This window comes from Phragmites australis, chromosome 21, assembly GCF_958298935.1.
Source record: "Phragmites australis chromosome 21, lpPhrAust1.1, whole genome shotgun sequence".
In the NCBI taxonomy this organism is placed as follows: domain Eukaryota; kingdom Viridiplantae; phylum Streptophyta; class Magnoliopsida; order Poales; family Poaceae; genus Phragmites; species Phragmites australis.
This window is the reverse complement of record NC_084941.1, coordinates 22,381,979-22,403,273: the sequence shown is the minus strand read 5'-3', so window position 1 is coordinate 22,403,273 and position 21,295 is coordinate 22,381,979. Positions and strand designations below refer to the sequence as shown.

The window sequence follows — 21,295 nt, the reverse complement described above, 5'->3', positions numbered from 1 at the left end:
GCCGACATCGGAGGGTGGTGGCGTCGCGACAAGGTTCCGAGTCAAAACCTCTGCGTCCACCAGCATATATAGAATCAGACGATTTGGCCGGCTGCTTCGAATTGTTGTTGGATGTGGCATTTTTTGTTTTTGTTTTTTCAAATGATCCTGCTGTCCTGTGTTGTCTTCCTCTTCCAGGAGGTCGTCCTCATCAAAATCCGGCTCCCCATCTTGCAGATGGAGCGGATCATCACTCAGCTAGAAATCGGAAGGTTCACGGGAAAAAGATATGGCATAGCCATCAATGGCGAAAATTACATCCGACCTAAGAGGAAGTAAATTTGTATCCATCATCGCTACTTGGAGACGAACTATTCCTCGCCTCTTAAGCACTGCATGTCCACTTCTTGTGGAGTGATTATGCTGATAGACCAAATACCCAGGTAATGGCGCAGCATAGCCAGGACCCCAGCGACGTGAACCCACACCTTGTCCAATTGAAAGGACAGCTTGGGGTCATCTGATGGCATGGCACCCATTCACTGATCTCCAAGGTGACACCGTGGGCTTTCAGATGGAACTTGATGTCGACCATCTTATGAAGCTCTTTGCCAGACAGACGAAAAGGCCACAAGATAGTTACCATCTTCTTGTGAGATTCCCTCCCATTTTAAGTCTTGACGGGTGAGACGTTGTAACTCGTTCTGTACAACCTCAGCTAAGAGACTTCCCCCCAAAATTTTGATGAGCACCTTAGGTGTAGGATCAGCTGCAATGCCTGTGCCACTGACCTCTGGCAGCTGCAAGAACCAAAGTTTACTCCCCTCCAAAACCAAATATTGACGCATTCGGTTTAGGGATCTTGAGGATAGACACTTTGTAGTCTTGTGATCTTTCTTGTCGCATATAACGCAGTAAAGCACCTCCTTGCATTCATCTTGAATGTGTCCCTTTGTTTTGCAGTGGAAGCAATAAGGAGGTTTGGATCCCTTGGCCTTGTTATCAGCGGTGTCCTCTGAGAGATGCGGCACCTGGTTCACTGACGGCGGCATCCTAGAATTTGTGATGTATCACCCATCTGCCTCCTCGACAACCCCATGGTTCCTCAATAAGAGTTGTCGCAATCTTTCCAGACTCTCATATATGGCAGGCTTGTCCGTGCATTTCCTGATCAGATAGGAAATGACCTGACTCATTAGATCACCTGTGATGGCCGATATGGCTGCCTCCATCTTGAACTGTGTCTTCTGTGCGGATGTAAGTTCACTGTAGTTTTGGCTTTGGTGCTGGCAGGTAAGTAAAGGGAGACGGTGTGTAGGTGTAGTGGCTTCCTCTTCTTCTTCATCATCGTATTAGATCACTACGATTGACAATGGTTCTTTATATAGGCTGGTAGTGATCGAAAAACTAGTGACGGTCAAGATATGACAGCATTAAACTATGAAATTTTTTGTGATAATATTTCCATTTCACTATGAAATCTTCTTCCATCATTCAACTTTCTTTCACAGCTACCAGCAGCTATGCATGGTGTCACACCCCGTGTTAAGACCAAACCAAGGAGAAGTGTCATATCAATTAGAGTTACCATCTCAACTCTCCGATGTACATGATGTCTTTCATATCTCTCAATTGAAGAAATATTTATGGGTTCCTAAAGAACATTGACTATGGAAGAATTGGATGTTCGATAAGATCTTACATACTCAGAATACCCAAACAAGATTCTCAAAACAGCCGAGAGAGTTACCAGAAGAAAAGTGATTCACGTGTGCAATGTGCAGTTGAGTCACCATTCTGAAGATGAAGTTACTTGGTAAAGAGAAAAAGATCTGAATGCAGAATTTCCCCAGCTGTTTGGAGATCATCCCGAATCTCAAGGACGAGATTCATCCTAAGGGGTAGGTTTCTCACACCTGTTTTTTTTCCTCTCTATGATCTCTCTCTCTCTCACCATGGGCCCACATGTCAGTGTCATCTTCCTCCTCCCGAGTCCCCTTCCTTTTCTACCGCACCACCCGCCCATTTGAAGTCCGTCGATTCCGCTCTCGAATAAAGAAAAGGATCCGCGATTGTTTGGTAACTGAAGCTGAAATCAAGAAGGACATCAGGCCAAGCGCAATTGCGAAGGAAAGTGATGGGGAAGAAGGAAAACTAAACCCTAATCTTTCGTCCACCATTAATCTCAATCGGCCAATTCAAATCCCCCTCTAAAGGATATAAAAGCCGCATTGAACCCTCAGATGAGAATCTCTTTACTTCACCGCTCCCATGACACCGTTTCTCATTGAGTTCTAGCCACCAAAGAGCTTTTGCACCGTCACCAAACCTCCACCAGGCTCCACTGCCGTCGTCGTGTTACTCCATGCCTTCCCGACGCCGTCCGAGCCCTCAACCGCGTTCACCGTCAGCTTCTCATCATCTGCCGATGCTACCTGTTGAGATCCGGCCACCACACCGAGCTCCAGCCGTCACCGAACCATCACCGTTAAAACTCACTATCGCCAAGCCCTCTCAGTCCTCCCCGACATCCCGCGACCCTTCAAACGGACTCGTTGTCAACATCAGTTCATCCTCTGCTGTTCGCCGTCGTCTACCAAGCACCGCATCGTCTTCTCCGCCCTCCTCTAGCCATCCTCCACCGCGAAAGCCTCGCCGTCGATCTGTTCTACGTCGTCCTATCTGATTCACGCAGCTTAGACTAGATGTTAGATACCGGTTCGCGGTAGATGAATCTTGACCGTCCGATTAGAAACCTAGGGTCTAGATTCAAATAGTCTTAATCGCAGTTAGCTTGGCCACATCAGCGCGATGGTGTCACCCGTGCACAGTAATTCGATTGTCTCGGTACAAAATCATTTGCAAAAATAGATAAATCCGAAAATATGTTTTCCTTTAATAGAAAAATTCCGTAAATTAGTAAATGATTTAAATAAATGTTTTTACTTATGTAGTTAGTTTTTAGAGTTAAAAATAATGCAAAAATGTTAGAATAAATGTTTTAATTTGGAAAATAATGTTTTAAATATGTTTTCTTTAGTAAAATAAATGCTTTTAATCTGTTTTCATGCATATAAATTAGTTTTAATTCCAAAAAATGTAAATAAATTCTATAAATTTTTTAATCAGTTTTATGCTATAAAATAATTCTAAAAAATTGTAAATAAATGTTTTAGGGCTTTTAACAATTAGGTTTAATTCTAGAAAATAGTTTTCATATTTTTTAGCAAATTAAAAAAAAATTACCTGTAGTTTTCTTGTCGTGTCTTCGATTTGGGCGGTTCTTGCGTCCAAATCTTCCTAAAATCTTGGTATAGCTAGTCCTAGCGTTTGTTTTATGTTTTAGTTTTGTTGGATGCTTGTTCTTAGTGTTGCTTGTCTTGTTCGCGTGTAGAGGAGTTTGTCCTGGAGGTGTTCGAGAACATTCAAGTAAAGGGCTTCGGTGATTTCGAGCAAAACTTTGGAGAAGGTAAGTGTCCTTGAACATATTAAACATACCTTTGGAAAGTATTTGTTTTATAAAATGCATTCTTGTCAAATATGTGACCTATGAGTAGGGTTTACTAGTTTTCTCCGATCTTCCTTGTAACATTAGTGTTATTTTCATGTTATGGGTAGAATGTGCTTAGTTGTTCTTATTCATGGGTAGTATAGGTTTGATAAATTGATTAATGATTTGGATCATGATGTTAACTTTGGTAAAAATGCTTAGACACATGGAGAGTTGGGTCTGGGCAAGTTTCGCATGTTGGTTGGCCTGTGGATGTGTTCCAAGCAAAATTATCGGCTTTGTCGGATAATTGGTTATTACTCTGTGTTGGACGATGGCGGTCTTGCTTAGATCATGTTAAGGACATGTTCGTGGAGCAACTACTCATGAAAACAGTACAACCACAAGCCTGGTATGGGATGAGTCTAGCCGAGTAATTTGCTATCCTCTCAGCATGGTGAAGATCATTTGGTGGTACGAGGGTGGAAGGGTGTACTTCCTGGATCCACAAGGCATAAGAGGGGGCTTCTTAAGTGGAGGGTGTACTCCCACAACGGTGAAACCTCAGCGAGTCAACACGTGCTGAGAGAGGTGATGGAAAGGCTTTGCAGTGGATTCCTAGCGCACACCTCGGAAGTGTGTAAGAGTCATCCGTCAGCCAACGGGTACTTAGCAAAACAGGAAGACACGTCTTGTGGATAAAGTGTATGACCTTTGCAGAGTGAAAACTGATATATCAACCATGCTCACGGGTATGAGCGGCATGGACCCTCACATGATCAGTCAAGTGGTTCCAAGTTGGTTTTTGGTTGGTTCTGGTGGATCACAGTGGTGGGAACTGTGATTCGTGTTTAGGCTTGTTTATAGGTGATTGGAACCTCCGTTGTAGAGCAAGGTGTTTGGAACCTTAGCTCAAGTTTTTAGAGAACCTTTCACCTAGTAAATAGGTTACCTTTATAAAAGTTTGACTATAAAATAGAATTTATGCAAATGAACCCCTGAGTTGAGCTTATCTTGACTTTGGCCCACATGTCATATTTTTCCCACACTTACTGAGTATTTCATATACTCACGCTTGCTCTATCTCATCATCTTGTTGCTGCTCAGAAGACAAAGAATTCGATGATTTCCCAGAAGACGTATCTGAGTTCTAGGAGTGCGGCTTTTTGGTCGATTGCTTGTGGAGCTAGGCACCGCACTAGGTCTTTCGCTACTATGTAATTTCCTTTTAGACCCTTGGGGGTTGTTGATGTAATAAATTAATGTTGTAATAATGGATATTGCGCCTGCTACTCACTTATGATGTCACTATTGTTGGGAAACAAGCAGGCTACGCTAGCCTAAAACTAAAAAAATTCTACCACATTCACCAAGAAAACCATACTAGTAGGAGATCATAGATCATTACCACTCGACGCGCAGTGCAGTAGAAGAAGAATTGGAATAGACTGATCCAACATCGTGTGCGTTAATCTCCTCAAGCAACTTCTCGATCAGATCTACGACTAGCCCCGCGCAGGTGGTCACACTCCTCACCAACTCCGAGTAGGTGGTCGTGCTCCTCGACCAGTTCCTAGCAGGTGGTCGTGCTCCTCGATCAGTTTCTCGACCAACTCCCGATTAGGTCTGTCACGTCCTCAACAAGTTCTGAGTGGTGGTGTCATGCTATCCAACCAGATCCGAGTGGTCGCGTTGTGCTCTGCGACCAGACGAGCAGGTACATCGACCAGTTTGTCACAGCCAACGACTAGTCTCGAACACATCACGACTAGCTCGCCGAGAAGATCAGCGCTGCAATAGCAGTAGCGCCTCCACAGTATTCGCACGTACTGGGCAGAAACACCGAGCGCCGATGTGCTACCACCGCACGTGCGGCTAGGGTTTTCGAAGTGGCTCAACCTCATCACACCCTACCCATGCCTCTCCTTATATAAAGCTCGCCAATGGGATCCCACGTTGGAAGCCCTTTAGGACTCTAACTCCTCATGGATCACAACCCAATCAAAAACCCATATACGAATTTGATTCGTATGTTTTGTTCCAACCGATTAAGTATGTGACCCGTTAAGTTCATGTACAAATGGCTACGACTCGGAAACCCTTTTCAAAACGAAATCAATAGCGATCCCTAGCAGGACACGTTGACTCCCGAGTATACACAAAAGATCATATCGACTGAATCTTGATATACACATGCACCGATCCTTTCGCCTCACGATACCAGTCAAGCTCAAGGCGAGATACGTGCTACCCTTGTGATAGCTTGACCATTCACTCGATCAAGCAGTGGATTCATCATGATTAACTCTTTAATCATATTGGAATGGCTATGCACTTTCTCAATCCAACTAACTCGAAAAGCCTAGAGATATCTCTCCCTGTTATCAAGGAGGAGCAAATTCCATCTTGATCGCTCACGCCCACGACATGTTTCATGACAAACCCGAAAACTACCTTTATGACCACCCAATTATGGAATAGTGTTTGGTAGCTCCAAAGTATGTCACTACATATTCTGGGAATTAATGACGATTTCAAATCTAAAGATCCTGCTGGTACACCATTTGAGATAACAACTGATGGCACATCATAATAACAATCCCAGCAATATCTCAAGGTGGGTCTATCCAACATTATATTCTCCAACATAAATGTTCACATTATTGATCTGGTATCTCTATACCTATGATCCATAAAACGTGATCATCAATCAATACATGTGTTGTTCTTATGTATCATCACAATGATATACGACCAGGGATCGACTAAGAATAACATCATGATATAAACAAAGAGTTTTATGAACAAGTCACATACTTGCCAATCAAAGTAAACGATAGTCATTATTTGAATAACACATTATTCAGAAGTACATTAACATAAGACGTGTGATATAATCATCTTTATGATTGTCACTAGGGCATATCACTTTCAACTATATGTATATAACTTGATCCCGGTATATATATATACACCTTAAAGAGTCGTTTCTGCTTAATTTTTTTACCAGCAAGCAGCTGTGATCTATGTTTACTTATTTTCTGCCAATATAGTGCCATGTCAGGGAAGCAACCGCCTTCAAAATTCTTATTAAAATTAGACATGTTATAGCAATACAGTAAACAAAGGGAAAATTGTAAAAAAAAAACCCAAAAATTCACTTGGATTTTGACTTCCCAAAAATTATTTTATTGCAAAAAACCCTCCCAGAAATTCAGTTTTGTTGCAAACCACCTCCCCCCCAAAAAAAATTAAAAAATAAATATATAAATCACAAAAAATTCTAAAAATATTAGAGACAATTCTAAGACCTTCTATGAATTTTTTTTTAAAAATAATATCCTTTGCATCATATTTCATGGAGAGGAAGTTTGAAAAAAAGAAAAAACGTACAGCTCATTTATTAACTCACATTAAGAAAAATGCTATACAACATGACATGACGTGCATGATTGAAACAAAGCTTTGTGCAGAAAAAATAATGATAGACATGACAAAGTTAATTACAGTGCTTTTTCTTAACATCATGTATCAACACTAATCAACACGCACTAACACTTATCAATACTAATCTTATCATAGTAATTAACTTTATCATCTCTACCATTATTTTTCCTACACAAAGCATTATTTCAATCATACACATCATGTCACGTTGTATAGTATTTTTCTTAACGTGAATTAATAAATGAGCTACACATTTTTTTCTTTTTTTTAAAAACTTCCTCTCTATGAAATATGATGCAAAGGACATTATTTTTGAAAAAAAAAAATCACAGAATGTCGTAGAATTGTCTCTAGTATTTTTAGAATTTTTTATGATTTATTTTTTTTTATTCGGGGGTTGCAACAAAGCCGAACGTCAGGGGAGTTTGCAACAAAACAACTTCTAGAGGGAAGTCAAAATCCAAGTGATTTTTGAAGGGGTTTTTGCAATTTTCCCTAAAACAAATGTACAAAAGATCTGCTACAATCGTAATCCCATGGCAACAGAATTAGCTCAAACTTAGACAAGTCCAGGTAAATTTTGTACTTGACTTCCTTTCAATGCGTGCAAGCAAACCTCTGAATCCTACCATTTTCTGGTTTGTTGTATTGTACACCTGTATGCACAGGTATCAAACTATAAATCGCAAAGAGCATACCTGGAATATTGGCATGCCGGATGTTGATCGGCAGATAACACATGTACATGGGCTTTATAAAGAAAGTGCTTGCAGTAGAATATTATTGCCACATTCCTAATGGACTCTCTTGAGCTAGGAATGAACATACTCGTGTCCAACATAGCATCTCAGTATATCACACATTGGAACGACAGAGATTTTTTTTTTGTTTGATTGTGCAACTGTTCCATGTCACAAAGGCCGTGTAGTTAATTAAGATTTTAGAAGGAAGTGTAGCTTCTCAAGTCTATTAATCCGACTAGGGACAAATATAGGCAATCAATCATGATGTGTCTTCAGTCACAAATGTTTGTTCTGAACTACCAACGGTGAATAGTACCACCTTGGCCAAATTTAGTTAGATGCCAAATTTAGTTTGGCAATCAATCATGATGTGTCTTCAGTCACAAATGTGTCTTCTGCAGCTACCAACAGTGAACCGCACATCCAGCTGGGTCCCTTGAATGGTACCACCTTGGTGCTTGTACACTGCAACAAAAGATACAAAAAGTTATATTAGCACTATTATAAAAAAACTATTTTCAAGACACCTATATTCTTTTCACAGACGGCTCATACGATAAACCTTTTGAGAGATTTTTAGAGACAAGCAACACAAAAGGTCACCTGTGTAAAGGTTATTTTTATAGGCGGTTTCGTATATGAATCGCTTGTGCTAATCGTACGATTAACATAGGCGGTTCACATAAGCAACCACCTGAAAATCGTATAATTAACACAGGCAGTTCACATAAGGAACCGCCTGTAATAATGGATCATTTCCAAATACGGTTCCTTATGTGAAGCGTTTCTGGTTCATATAAGGAATCACTTGTGGAAATGAAAGACCAATTTCTACATACGGTTATTTTATGTGAATCATCTGTGAAATTGAAAAGGTTTAAGGTCATTTTCACAGCGGTTCACGTAAAGAACCGCCTATAGTAATAAATGATAAATTATCTTAAAAAATTCATAACTTTTTCATATGAACTCAGATAGGAACAAACTTTATATGAAAATTATAGCCCTCAACGAGATCTACAACTTTGTAGTTGAAAACTTTTTCATTTGAATTAATTTAGATGACTAAATAATCATTTGAATTTTTAGATAGAAGATATGAAAAGGAATACATATGCTAGTAGCATCAGTAGTAGTTCTGTGGTGTAATGGCAAGGAGGATTCGCGCGAGCTCAAAGGTTTCGAATTTGAGTGCCAAGAACTGCATACGCGCATATTTTGCACAAAAAATTGCATGACTTGTGACTTGCGATGTCGCGATTGTGGAGGTTGCCTGGTCGGGCAAAAAAATTATTATTTTTTAGCCAAAAAATATCGATTCGGGAACCGATTATCACAGGTGGTTCGCTCAAGCGGACCGCCTATGAAAACCGGTTTCCACAGGCGGTTCCTTATGTGAATCGCCTGTGTTAATCGTACGATTTTCAGAGGCGATTCACATAAGCAACCGTCTGTGAAAATCGTCATTGTCACATGCGGTTGTTTATGTGAATCGCCTGTGTGAATCGTACAATTACCACAGACGGTTTATATAAAAAATTGCATGTGGAAATGACATTTGCACATGCAGCTTCTTATGTCGTACGTATCTGAAAAATCTCTCAGACGGTTTATCGTATAAGCCGCATATGAAAATGCACCCTAGGTGTCTAAAAAATAGTTTTTTAGTAGTGTATGCTCCCTAGAACATGGATTTGTGTATCTCTCTAGAACATGAATTTGTATGCTCGTTGCATGATGTGTCCGAAATATAATTGTTTTGTGTAAAACATAGAACTATTTCATATAAATCATTGGTTCTGTTGCAACGCACAAGTATTGTACTAGTGTTTTATTAGTGGAACAATAATATGCATAAATCTTTTATTAGAGGAATGATATACGCAAATCAACTGAACCTGAGATTGGCAGACAACTTCCTCTAAAGACTCCCAATTCCAAGTCAACAAGTCAGAACCTCAGAACACAACTTTACTACTCAGTGCTATTCATAAATGGATGATACATGGAACACAACTTTACTGCTCAGTTTTCCAAGTTAACAAGTATTCCACTATCTTCTCCTTTTACTTCACAAGACTCCCCAAGTCAATAGTCCTCCACATTCATCTCCATTTACTTAAACAAGACTTCCAGCCGGTTACCTGCAAATTATTCCCTTTGAAAATACATTAGTTGGATGTCAGCATCGGACTAGTAAGAGAAATTATTCAAACGCTGTTTGAACCCATATCAACAGGAAATAATGACACAGAAAAATAGCTTGAGACACTGCACTCAGATTATCCTTTTACAAATGATTTTCCATATTCTCTTTTGTGAGGGAGCTGTATATAAGCTCTCATAAACAAAGAAAATATGTATGTATGTGTGGCATTAGCAGCAGTGATAACTTAGCTTTTCACTCGCTACTGAACTTGAGCGTGATGGACACAGTGATGCGGTGTTTTAGATCAGTCGTGCCACCATTCCTTTTAGTAACCTTTTGATCTAATGTTGCCTTGAAAAGCTGTCACTCTGTTCTGTAAAGGAGAACTGAGGACAAGTTGCATCTAATGTGAAATCACAGCTCCAATGACATAATTGTCATGTGCTATTTTCCACACCAAATAGGACAGACTCAGACAGATTGCTCAGTCAACACCGGTGACACTGAACAAGACCAGCATGACCGCACTGCTTTCGGTGTCCATACTGCATATAAGTATAACTTCCCATGAACTCCATCGACATCCCAACCAAGTACTTCAGCACAACCCAAAACACATTCTGAACACCAAAAGCGAATACTCTCTGCTCTACCTCTGCATACTGATCTTGCCATGCCTTCTTCTCTCGCAAGCATTTGCAGTATATCATGGAGGCATACCACTGAGATCTCAGAAGATGGCTCTCCTCCACTGGAAATCTACTCTTGACAGCTTGCTGCCGTGGATGAGATCTTGGCAGGACTATACCAGCCCGTGCAATTGGACCGGCATCATGTGTACACCTGTGCGCCATGGACGCCGCAGGCCCTGGGTCGTGACCAACATCTCCCTCCCAGATGCCGGCATCCATGGCTAGCTTGGTGAGCTCAACTTCTCAACTCTCCCAACCTCACAGGTCCCCTACTAAAAATTTTTTAGACAAGGTAAGGACAAAGCCCCTCCTATTTCTATTAATAGAAACCAAGTTCATCATATGACTAATGTTTTGCTGGACTCACGGTTGTATGAACGATGGACATCACTAGTTAATTATTTATGTCCATTTGTACCCAGTGTGATCGTAGTTATCATTCCGTCACAGACATGATAACCAGAGTTCAGACGGGCATAAGCGTTATAAGAGCAATTACCAAATATGCCCTAAATACACAAAAATATCAAAGAATGAAAAAAATAACATTTGCACTTATTCAGCAATCAAACAAGTTATAAAAGGATTCAGGGCATATCGATCATTATATACTCAGAATAGACAATCTCCAAGCAGCTACTTGTCAAAAAAGTTGGCTTTTCATAAAAAATTCCTCCTAAAAGAACTGTCCCAAACAGGTCCTAGTTCTAAATCTCGACCTGCGATTGGCTGATGAAGATAAACCGCATGATCGCGAATAAACGGTCCGATGATGGGGCGACTGTGTAGGCCGGCTTCGAGAAACATCGGGCGATTTTTATTAGGCGACCCTTCCACCGTGGCCGCTCTCCGTTGTTCCCCCCATCCCCATGACCGCTCCGCCCCCTCCTTGCTAGCCCCGCTGCGCCGCCACCCTCTTCTTAATTTTTACCTTTATACTTAAATATCACTCTATGCTGCTCCTGTGTCGTAATGCAAATTGAATATGCCTGGCCTGGCCCATGTTGATCTTGCACACTTGCGATAAGTGCAAAGCTTGTCATTCATACCAAAGATGGCTGCAATCAATATATTATATCTTCTGCTTCAGGCTCTTTCCATCTTTTGGACTGAAGCGATATATTTTGACTTCAGTCAGTCAGTATATTGTATTTTCTGCTGCAGTACGAATAAGTTCGGAATGAAACTGATATGATTGTAAACATAAACGTACTATGCTATATTATCCTTTAGGAAATTGATATCGAAGGCTCGGGGTTCTTGCGACGGGTCAAGCGGCGCGGCAATGCCGCGCTATTTTCTAGTCTTTCTCTACTAAACCGCGTGGGTTTCTCGTTCTGTGGTTGAGCCACGTCATAAAAAAAAGCTGGACCGTCGGATCGAGGCAGAGAGGAAGGAGATTCGTTCGATCTTGCATTCTGAACGTCGGTGTCGGAGTCTTCGCGAGTCCTCAGAGCACGCCGCTCCTCACCCTTTCTTCCCCGGAGGGCGATGCCTCGAGTGGTCCCGGACGCGGCTCTCCGCGCTGCTCGCAGGGCTCACCGTCCTCGACGGCGAGGGCGCCTCACCGTCCGCATCACCATGCCGGACAAGCTCGACGGCGAGCCCTATGTCAACATCCGCAAGGGCCAGTTCATCCCGGGGTATGAGCTCTCCCTCACCCTCTCTTGGGAGGCCGAGGCCACTTCGGAGTCTGGCGTCGTCAAGTTCACCGGCTCCGCCGAGGTTCCCTACCTCACCGACGAGAATGTGGTTGAGGACCCCGACCTCCGCGTCACCGTGCGCGGTGACAAAAACCTCCTCGCGCGCCGCGTCAAGGATGCCTTCGTCGTCTGCAGCAAGCCCCTGGTTCTCGAAAAGATCCGGGAGCTCATCGCCACCATGGCGAAGGGCGGCTCGGCAAGAGACGAGCTGGAGTCCAAGAAGACGCCCACAAAGGCCGCTGCAGCGCCTGCCGCTGCCCCGACGACGAAGGAGAAGGCGGCTCTTGCGACGGCGGTGAAGGAGAAGGAGAAGGAAGGATTCAAGACCATCGAGATGACGGAGAAGTTCTGCTGCCGCGCCAAGTACATATATGAGATCTTCCTCTCCCTATCTTTCTCGACCATCAGCAACAGGATACCAATTGATGGTGGCGCTGCAGCACCATCAGCAGCAGGTGGTTTTCATGCGCCACGGCGACCGCCTAGACCACGCCGAGCCCATCTGGCCTGCCAACAAGCCACGCCCCTGGGACCCGCCCCTCACCAACGCCGGCCTCCTCCACGGCTGGACCGTCGGCAAGCGCATCTAGGCTGCCGCCGCCGACGACGGATGGGCCGTCCACGACGTCCTTGTCTCCCCGTTCCTACGCTACCGATAGACCGCCGCCTGCTTTGTCGCCGCTCCTCGCCATCGACGACCCCTCCGATGTGCCCCTCGACACCTGACGCCTCAAGGTGAAATCCTCTTCCACCTCATCATTATTGATCAATCTAGACTTGCAATTGCTGCCTATCACCCGTCATTGTCGTCCCTCCGTGTCTGGGATCCGCTGATTTCAATACCAATTTGATTTTGCATCACTACTACTAGTACTAGGTTGACTGGTCGCGATGCATGGGCATGGCCCTACCTGATCCCCATGCTGTCTTGTCTTCTACACACGTTTTGGGCAACAAATCCTCATCCATTTCGCCTTGTGCAATAAAAGAAAAAGAATAAGAGTTTTGCCGGACGGATCAGGCTTCACACTTATGATGCATGAACGGTTCACTTTCACTTATTGTTAACTCAGTTTGTTACTGCAATTGATGAAAATAATAAAACACACACACACACACAAGTGCACACACACACTTGTTCCTGCTAAGAACCATGAATATTTTTACATAACTAGACAAACAATGGGAAGCCATGACAAAATGTACCTTTCTAGATACTACAGAAATGATGCGAGCTTATTCTCATCTTGTGCTATAATACAGAAATGAGTTTGTTGTTTTATCAATATCTATATCCTAACGGTGGAAGCAATGGCATCCTCTCAGAGGCTCTGCTACTGTAGCAGTAGCCTCAAGTATGTGTATGTACGTATACATGTATACTTATACATATATAAGTATACATGTATGCGTATATATATGTATATATATACATATATACATATAAATGTAATTTTTTTTCAAAAAATTCTAGAAAAATGTCGAAATGAATATTAGTTACATTAATAAATCAGCTGAAAAAATCTAAAATGCAAAGAAAAATATCTAAAACTCAAAAAAATATTAAACAAATTTTTTTAGGTTAGTTTTACTTTCACCTACATGTTAAAACTATGTGCATGCATAAAATTACTATTGTTTTCTCTATAATTAATTTAATATGTTTAACATTAATAATTTTATAAATAAATATTGAAATGTACAAAATTTGTGAACTTAATTTTTTAATCTTCTTTTGTCGTGCTCTACACAGCAAAATAAAAATGAGCACGGTGTACGCGCGCCAATCAAACTAGTTTTTCTGATTTGAGGGATTCATGGAGCCATATGACAGGAAGAACACAGCAACACACGCGGTTTTCCAGATTATTCGTACATGTTTATACCCTGCTTCATATGGCACGTGGGCGTGCTCTATGATATGAATTGCTTTAGCTTTGCTATATTGTTAATGATCATAAGTTTCCAAGACTGAGTCTGTATAATAGTTCTTATATAGTTCTCTACTAGCATGTGTCTAGCTTTCCTAAATTTACTTTCAGAACAATGCCTGGTGGAAAGGTGCCCAAAACTAGTACTCTTCTGCACATTTTTTTTACCTTGAACTATTTAAGTTTATCGTAGTATCTGCGTTCGATATGTTTACACATCTGAATTTGTTTGCATTTCCTTTTTCATTTTACAGGTGTCGATTGAATATGGATGGTGTGAGATGATGAATACTCAAGCAATGGGTGATATCAGGTGGCACCTAGCGCCAAGAAGTGGTTTTCTGACTTGCCAGAACTTGAAGCTGTCTTTCCGTCTGGAACATTGACCATTCTGCGGAGCCAACCTTCTAGGAGGTATGCTTTTCCACTAATTTGTGGATTTTTGCCGCTAGTCTGCTACCTTTGGTCAGAAACACTTTGTTCACATCTCATAAATAGAAACGAGCACTTTGTTCAGGCATTATTCCTTTATTTCCTCTTTTCCTATCTTGACATGCCTTTTGTCAGGGAGATCCATTCATGTCCATTGTTCAAGGGTAGCATGTATCATACCTTAAAAGTAATTTTTGGGGCAGGAGGTACCAAAGTGGGATGAATCTGTTTTGGAGGGAAGAAGCAGATATGCTAGTGTTATCAAGGCTCTTGTTGACAAATATCCTGATGAAAACTTACTCTTAGTAACACACGGTGAGTATCAAGCAGTGAGCCCAGGCATATGTTATTCGTTTTTCATAGAAAGGGTTGGCGTTGAATGGCTGCAGGGTCAAGGTTGGTGCCATTATGAATGAAATTATTCAGGAATAGTACCAGAACATTGAAGTTAAAGTGCATTACCTTCTCTATAAACAGGTACATTTCCTACCCAACAAACCTTGGTTTCTATTGGTTTTTCTTTCCTACGATAAGAAGTGATCTTATTATGGATATTTCTAGAGAACATTTTAGGAATATTCCCTCTTTTCTATTTCTTGATTTAACCTTCTGTCGAATCTTTCGAAGCCCGTTTCTCATCTGTTTCAACTCCAATTTCGACGATTCTTCACCGATATTCATCTAGATTCAAGATCTATCTAGCCATACCAATTGCATAATTTTTTTTGTAATTTATTTAGATTTATGTCTAAATTTATTTGCCTTGAGCGTATGTTGCTGTAAATATAGAATTAGTCTTTTAGTCGATTTAGGAATAGTTTAAATATAGATAAATATAGGTAACCATGTTTTAGGCTATGGGGAAATTTTAGCACATATTCTTTAATAGTTTAATCGATGCATATAATAAATAAAAGCAATCTCGGTTGGTTAAATAGTGACTTAACTAGTGTAATTAATAAACAAATATCTTATAGTTAAAATGCCAGATAATTATGAACTAGGAAAAGAGACACACATACACACTTATACTCATAGGGAACCCTAGTAGTCGCCTCACAACTAGATAATCTATAGAATCAACTTAGGTTATTTATAATTATTTGATCAGGCTTTCCCTCAAAATTATAATATATTAGAATAATAACTTGATATGGTTTTCATCAAATAATCGTACCTAGTACACCTAATGGTGTAGAATAATAGTTTAGACCTCATACTTCATGTTTACATAATAGTGTAAAGTAACAACTTAGCCTTTGTACTTAAGATTCGCATAATAGTAGAGTCTATCCCCCTAGAGCAACTAGATTCAACATCCTTAGTGTCTGTTCCTGGCTAAAAATTCATGCAAAATTATTCGATCAAACACTCATCAACATTAATTTGCATATTTTAGAAGAAGAAGCGTTAGAAAAGGACCTCGAGAACCCGGATTATGAGTAAGGAGAAGAACAAGAAGACTTCTGCGAAGACAAGTCCTACATCGTTGACCATATTCAACTCATCTTTTCAAACACAACCAAGAGTCTGTTTGAGCTAAATATTATGCATGCTTAAGTTGTTAATTTCAAAATATTGAGACTGTTATGACCTAGCTTGTATATGCCATGCCTTGGAATAGATTTACCTATATTCTGTACCCTAGAAGGTCCCAAACATCAACTATATTGATTATTTGGATGATTGCTTGATTACTAGCATGCTTAGAATTGCTCAGCTTAAATGACAAACGATAATAAATACTTTTGTTAATCATGTATCACAGAATGTGTGAAAAATGGTGTGTGCTTGGTGATGTGAGTGAGCACAACGTGTAGGAGGTAGGGGCTGGGGAGTACGACAACTGATGAGCGACACAAGGACGGTGGAGGGCGCATGTTTGTGACTTCGGGTGGACAAGGTTGAAGGGGCCAGCAAAGACATGGATCTGGAGGAGGAGGAGGCCAGGATGGTGGCTTCAGGTGGATGAGGTTGAAGAGGCAGCGATAGTTCCATGGATGTCGAGCCCTCTCATTCTCGCTGTTGATGGCCTTTAGGGATCTAGGGTTTAGGTTCCCTCTTGTAGATCTGGTGCGAGCATGGGTGTGGGGAGCGACGCGGTGCAAGGAGGGCCGGTGATGGCTTCGAGGCACAGACCACCAGCGGAGGGAGGAGTGTTCTCGGGTGTGAGACAACTAGAGAGATAGAGAAGAGAGAAAGAAAGAGGAGAAAATAAGGAGAGAGCGTAGTTGGAGATTTTTCACCCTGAGGGGTTGATAATATCACTACTAGGTTTTATAGAATTGGCACTGAAAAAACATATTAGTGTTGGTTCTTTAGAAAAATTAACACTGATAGTATCACTGCCAATGTGAAAGGGGTTTGGGGGGGGGGGTGTTAGGAGACGGTCATAGCTCACCTGCTTAATTTGTTCACCAACTTTAGAGCCCCTGTCTCTGCACCGTATAGAACTTTTTTAGCCACCAACACGTGGGCTAGATAGATAGATGCTAGCTGGCGGATGACATGGCGAAATTGCTGACATAACAGCCACAACATCTACAACCGCCCTTGAAACTAATCGAGTGACGTGTTTTGCACCGTTTTAATATTTGAGGGGTGTACCAATTAAATGATATTTAATTATATGTTGAAATTCCTAGTTTGACCACGCTAGGGTAGAGGTACATAAGATCGAGCTAATATATAGGTGATCAATTGATATCACTATGCATGCGTTGCATGAATATATAGTTAGACCGCGAGTTAAACAAAAGATGACATATCCCATAAGGGAATCACAATGAGAAAAGGCAATTTTTTGGTGGTCGAGAGGATGTTTAACCACTTGTCAGAGTCATTTTGATGCTTGAGCGTCTATATCTCCTCCTGACCGATTTTGAATAAAAGAAATATACGTGCACGGAGGTTGGCACATGACGGCTTTAAGGTTGGCGTGCATATTCATCAAAAGTGGAGTTTGTTAGAGTATGTGTCGAATATATATATGCACAAGATCGGTTATAGATATACTTGAGTTTAAATTAGGTGGTTAGAGATAGAGTTGTAGTCGGACTAGTATTTCTATGCATATAAATACTGGTCATCACCTATGTAACTGTAGTATGACAAACAGATGAATATGAGGAGAAGTGCATGTAGTCGTACCCCGAGGATGTAGGTAAGATAGTTAAACTTTGTTGAAAAAATATCATGTCATGGTGTCGATGACCTCGTGTTTGGCTTTATAATATTGGTAATGTTTTCGCGTACTCTTAACATATATCACTACCTGTTGCATGAATGTATAGTTAGACCGAGTTAAACAAAGATGGCATCCCATAAGGAGCTAGGATTGCAAAATTACAATGCGAAAAGGCAATTTATTGGTGGTCGAGAGGATATGTTTAACCCCGTCGTCCACTTGGCAGAGTAATTTTAGATGCTTCACCGATTTTCAATAAAAGAAGAGATATATAACGCAGATACAAATGTTGGCATTGCAGTTTTAACCATTTTATGAACTTCTGGAGCAAACGTCCTTCCATAGGCTTCAAACTTGACCTGTAGGTTCTCTGGCTTCAGACAATGCAGGAGCTGAAGGCGGCTGGTCACCACCGGCGACCGCCTTCTCTGCATCCTGCTGCGGCTCCAGCTGCACCGGCTGCCCCGTGGCCAACTCCGCCGGCTGCTGCTTGGCCGGCGTCTTCGTGGAGCCTCCTGTCGGCGTTTCCTGGAGCAGGATGTACGAGGCGATCTGCAAGCCGGTGGCGACGAGAGACAGGACCGTCGCCGCCGCGAACAGTGGGCTGCCCGGGTCGACGTAGCACTTGTTGTCGGCGGTGGGCCGTCTCTCTCCGTCCGTGTTCAGCGCAGCGCCCGCGATGAACAGTGCCGCCACTATAATCACCATGACCCTGCAAAGTATACATATCTCCTTATGCCAGATTTATTAGGAAAAATATATGCGCGCGCGGAAGCCACCCCGCAAAACTACCGTATTAATATTATCTTATTGGAGGGGAAAATAATTTCTTTTAACTCTTCAAGTCGACTAGAGAGACCACTCTTTACCACTAAATACAATAAAAATATGAAAATATTTTATGAACTATTATTCAGGAGATATCAATTGCTAGTCGGCTGTTGCAAACATCTATACCTACAGTGATTACAGACTCTGAGAAAATTCTCACGTTAATAAAAAAAATGATATCTATACCTGATGTCATGGTCTTCGCCAAACTCAAGATCGAATTCGATGCCATGGCTCACACTGCTGGGACCACTTTCTTGCTCTGCTAGATCCAGTTTGTGGGAGAGAGGAAGAGAGGAGGGGATCTATCGGAAGAGATAAGGTGGAGAGAGAGATGAGGTGAGGGCGAACGCACGGGTGACTTAATAAAAATTTGGGGTGAACGCGCGGGGATGGATCTGGCCAAGTCGAGCGGATGTGAGGATGAGCTAACAACAGATACAATAAATTTTTTGGGTCCGTTCTCTCATCACTGCCGGTTGGTACTTAAAAACCGGTATTGATAGTATCAGTGCCGGTTGTTTTTTAAAACTAGCACTGAAACTATTTTTAAATATTATTTTCTAAAAATCAACTATTACCAGAAGCAGCCGTCTGTAGAAATTTGTTTCCATAGACGGCCTAACATTGTAGGAGGCACTAATCAACTACTCAGACGGTTTGTCATATAAATCGTTTGTGGAAAAGCACTGAGTGTCCCAGAAAATAATGTTTGTAGTAGTGGCTGTTATTGTAATCATTTGTCGACTTACAGGCATCAGGTAGGTTACATCTCATGCAAGTGCACGCGCAAAGTGGATTTACTTAAAGAGCGAAAACTATGAGTTCTTTGATGCAATGCAAGTGGGTGAGTGGAACTAGCGCTAATACAAGTTTTAGATGTTTTCTTTTGTTGAGACTCAATATCAAATACAGCCTTATCAATCTATTTATATATGAATATCCAATACACATAAAAAAAAGGGAGACTAAAATCTAGAAAAGAAAGATTTCATGTCAGGCACATATCTATATGAATATTTTACTTCCGTCAATAGAAAAATAAGACTTAAAAGTCGAGATAAATAATGAACCACTTTGAAGCACAATTATATTCAAACTCCGTATATAATTAAGTTGTTAAAAATAATATTTAAAAATTCCAAAATAAAAATAAATACCACTCTATGTGTAATAGAATCAATAAAATTTTGGATTAATTTTTTTATAAAAAATATTCTATTCCAAGTACAACAATCAAAACACCTTGTCTAACACTATTTTTTAAAATTAAGTTATACATGAGTATATTAGCATAACTCTTTAGTAAGTTCTGCATAATTACAAGTAAGTTGGCAAACTTATCTCAAACTATATATTTAACAAGTTGTATTACAAAACTACAGATTTTGTATGTCAATGTATTAGAAAACAATAGATTTTAGCTGCTCCCTCGCCTAGACTGAATTCTAGCACCCATCTAAAATCCGTGGTTTTTTGCAGTACTTCTAAAATATGTTCTACTCAATTTTTTATGAAAATTATAAAAGTTTCTCATATATATTAGGAAAAGGAAAAAAAATCGAAGGCATTCATTTGTAATATTCCACAGCAAATGACTGTTGAAACCTAATTCAATTCTATGAATTGCAATCACGCAATGAGTACGTTAGCATACTCATCAATATTTTATAGTTTCAATCAAAATAGTATTAAAACTTTAACAGTTCAGTTATAAATTAGAAAAAAGTTATATGTCTAATTCTATATTGGGTTTCATGTGCAAACAATTAAATATGTTGCGCTGTGGAGAAAACATGAATACCATGAGACGGCGGAGAGCACGATGCCGACAATGGGCCTGGTCTTCGTCGGGACCTCCCACGTCCGGCAGCACCCGCAGCAGACGCTGGCAGCGGTGACGACGACCTGGGCCGTGAGCGCGAGCAGCGCCGCGACGATGCCGCAGCCCAGCGCCGACGTGGTCCGGTACACGCACTTGAAGCTGTCGTTGCCGCTGTCGGTGTCACCGCGGACCAGCGCCTTCTCCGTGGAGGCCTCGCCGGCGACTCCCAGGATGGCAACGACAAGGCCAAGGATGCCCACCGCTGAGCATACCACCACCACGTGCATCCGCATGACGCCATTCTTCTCCATCTTCGACTCGACGTGCACACCTGACATAGCCGATGCTTAATTCCTTTGCTATGCTCAGCTCATGCAATCTTCCACATTAGATGCATCATATAAGCTAGCTAGCTCGATCGGACAAACAAGGTTATTACATTTTTTTTTTTAGGGAATTACAAGGTTATTACATTGTTGCATGCATTTTGTAGTTTTGTGTATACCGACATCTGTACCTGCATGCAGGCAGCCTGTCTGTCTCCAATGTTCGTGCAATGTTCACTTTGGGTTCTCAGCTCAGCTGGGTCTCGTAGTTCTACAGTTGCTTACTTGGTTGTGGCCGGCTGCCAATTAACTTACCTCGCTCGCTATCTTGGCTTATTGTTGTAATACTATTAATTGTTGCTTATTCGAGCCAGGTGTGTCAGCTAGTTTTTCTTTTCATTTTTAAAAATATATTGCTCCATTCATTTTCTTGTTTCTTGGGATATACAGTATTAAAACATTGCGAGACAAAATATAAAAATAAATCTTAGAGGAATTGAAGATGCCCTCCAAGAAATAAATTTAGATAGTTACAATCTCTCGTACACTATTACAAAACC

General features: G+C 41.2%; 1 protein-coding gene and 1 pseudogene across 1 annotated transcript; one reads left to right on the top strand and one right to left on the bottom strand.

Moving 5' to 3' along the window:
- Positions 1–2,790: 2,790 nt before the first annotated feature.
- LOC133903240 (uncharacterized) lies at positions 2,791–14,946 on the top strand (annotated as a pseudogene).
- Positions 14,947–17,817: 2,871 nt separating this feature from the next.
- LOC133903239 (uncharacterized) lies at positions 17,818–20,747 on the bottom strand. The gene is made up of 2 exons (XM_062344550.1): positions 20,389–20,747; positions 17,818–18,465 (listed from the first exon to the last, which is right to left on the bottom strand). The coding sequence occupies exons 1-2, from the start codon at positions 20,745–20,747 to the stop codon at positions 18,102–18,104; spliced, it is 723 nt and encodes a 240-aa protein (XP_062200534.1). The 3' UTR covers positions 17,818–18,101.
- Positions 20,748–21,295: the final 548 nt, after the last annotated feature.

Bases quoted from the DNA above. Each gene is read 5' to 3' on its own strand.
- LOC133903239 (XM_062344550.1), bottom strand. From the start codon at position 20,747: ATGTCAGGTGTGCACGTCGAGTCGAAGATGGAGAAGAATGGCGTCATG. The intron at 18,466-20,388 runs GTATTCATGTTT...TATACTTTGCAG, and splicing joins GTGCTCTCCGCCGTCTCATG to GGTCATGGTGATTATAGTGG.